The following is a 511-nucleotide window of genomic DNA, read 5'->3' as shown; positions in this document are numbered from 1 at the left end:
AGGAAAGATTCATGGATGCACTGGCTCTTGGACCCCTTGCGAGAGAGCAATCTGCAGCTCTTCGCTCTCACTTCGATCTGGGTTGCGAGCAAAGTATGCAAAACTTTTCACTCTTTCAGTGTCTTCTATCTAAGCTACATTTTGATTTCTTTCTTGGGTGATGATTCTTGCTGTTTTAGATACACAATAGCCGACCACTGTCGGTGAAGAGCTTGAAGAGTTTGGGAGATAACATGATCAGTGATCAGCATTTCACTACCAGGGATTTTGTAGAAGCTGTGAGTCTTTTCCTTTCAACTCTTTGTTTGATTTCTTGTGTCTTACGTAGATATTTTCATAGAACCCATCTAAATTGGAAGTTCACTGGTTGTGGAAGTCAGCGGATTAACATCATTTACTGAGGATTATGTTAGGATTAAGACAATCTTGCTTCATAAACGCCGCCCATATCCCTCAGCTAACTATGAAGCTTTGGTGAAAGGACTTCAAGTGTTGGCGAGTTGATTTGTGA

General features: G+C 41.3%; 1 protein-coding gene across 1 annotated transcript in view; it reads left to right on the top strand.

The window, feature by feature from the left end:
* LOC109833527 (cyclin-J18-like) overlaps nt 1-511 on the top strand; it is a 4,059-nt gene that overhangs the window by 480 nt on the left and 3,068 nt on the right. Inside the window, exons 2-3 of the mRNA XM_020401237.1 lie at nt 1-93; nt 180-278. The exon at nt 1-93 is cut by the window's left edge and continues 93 nt beyond it. Coding sequence (XP_020256826.1) covers nt 1-93; nt 180-278 — 192 coding nt within the window. The remainder of the gene's footprint in view (nt 94-179; nt 279-511) is intronic.

This window comes from Asparagus officinalis, chromosome 3 (genome assembly GCF_001876935.1).
Source record: "Asparagus officinalis chromosome 3, Aspof.V1, whole genome shotgun sequence".
NCBI lineage: Eukaryota > Viridiplantae > Streptophyta > Magnoliopsida > Asparagales > Asparagaceae > Asparagus > Asparagus officinalis.
This window is presented reverse-complemented; position numbering and strand designations above follow the sequence as displayed.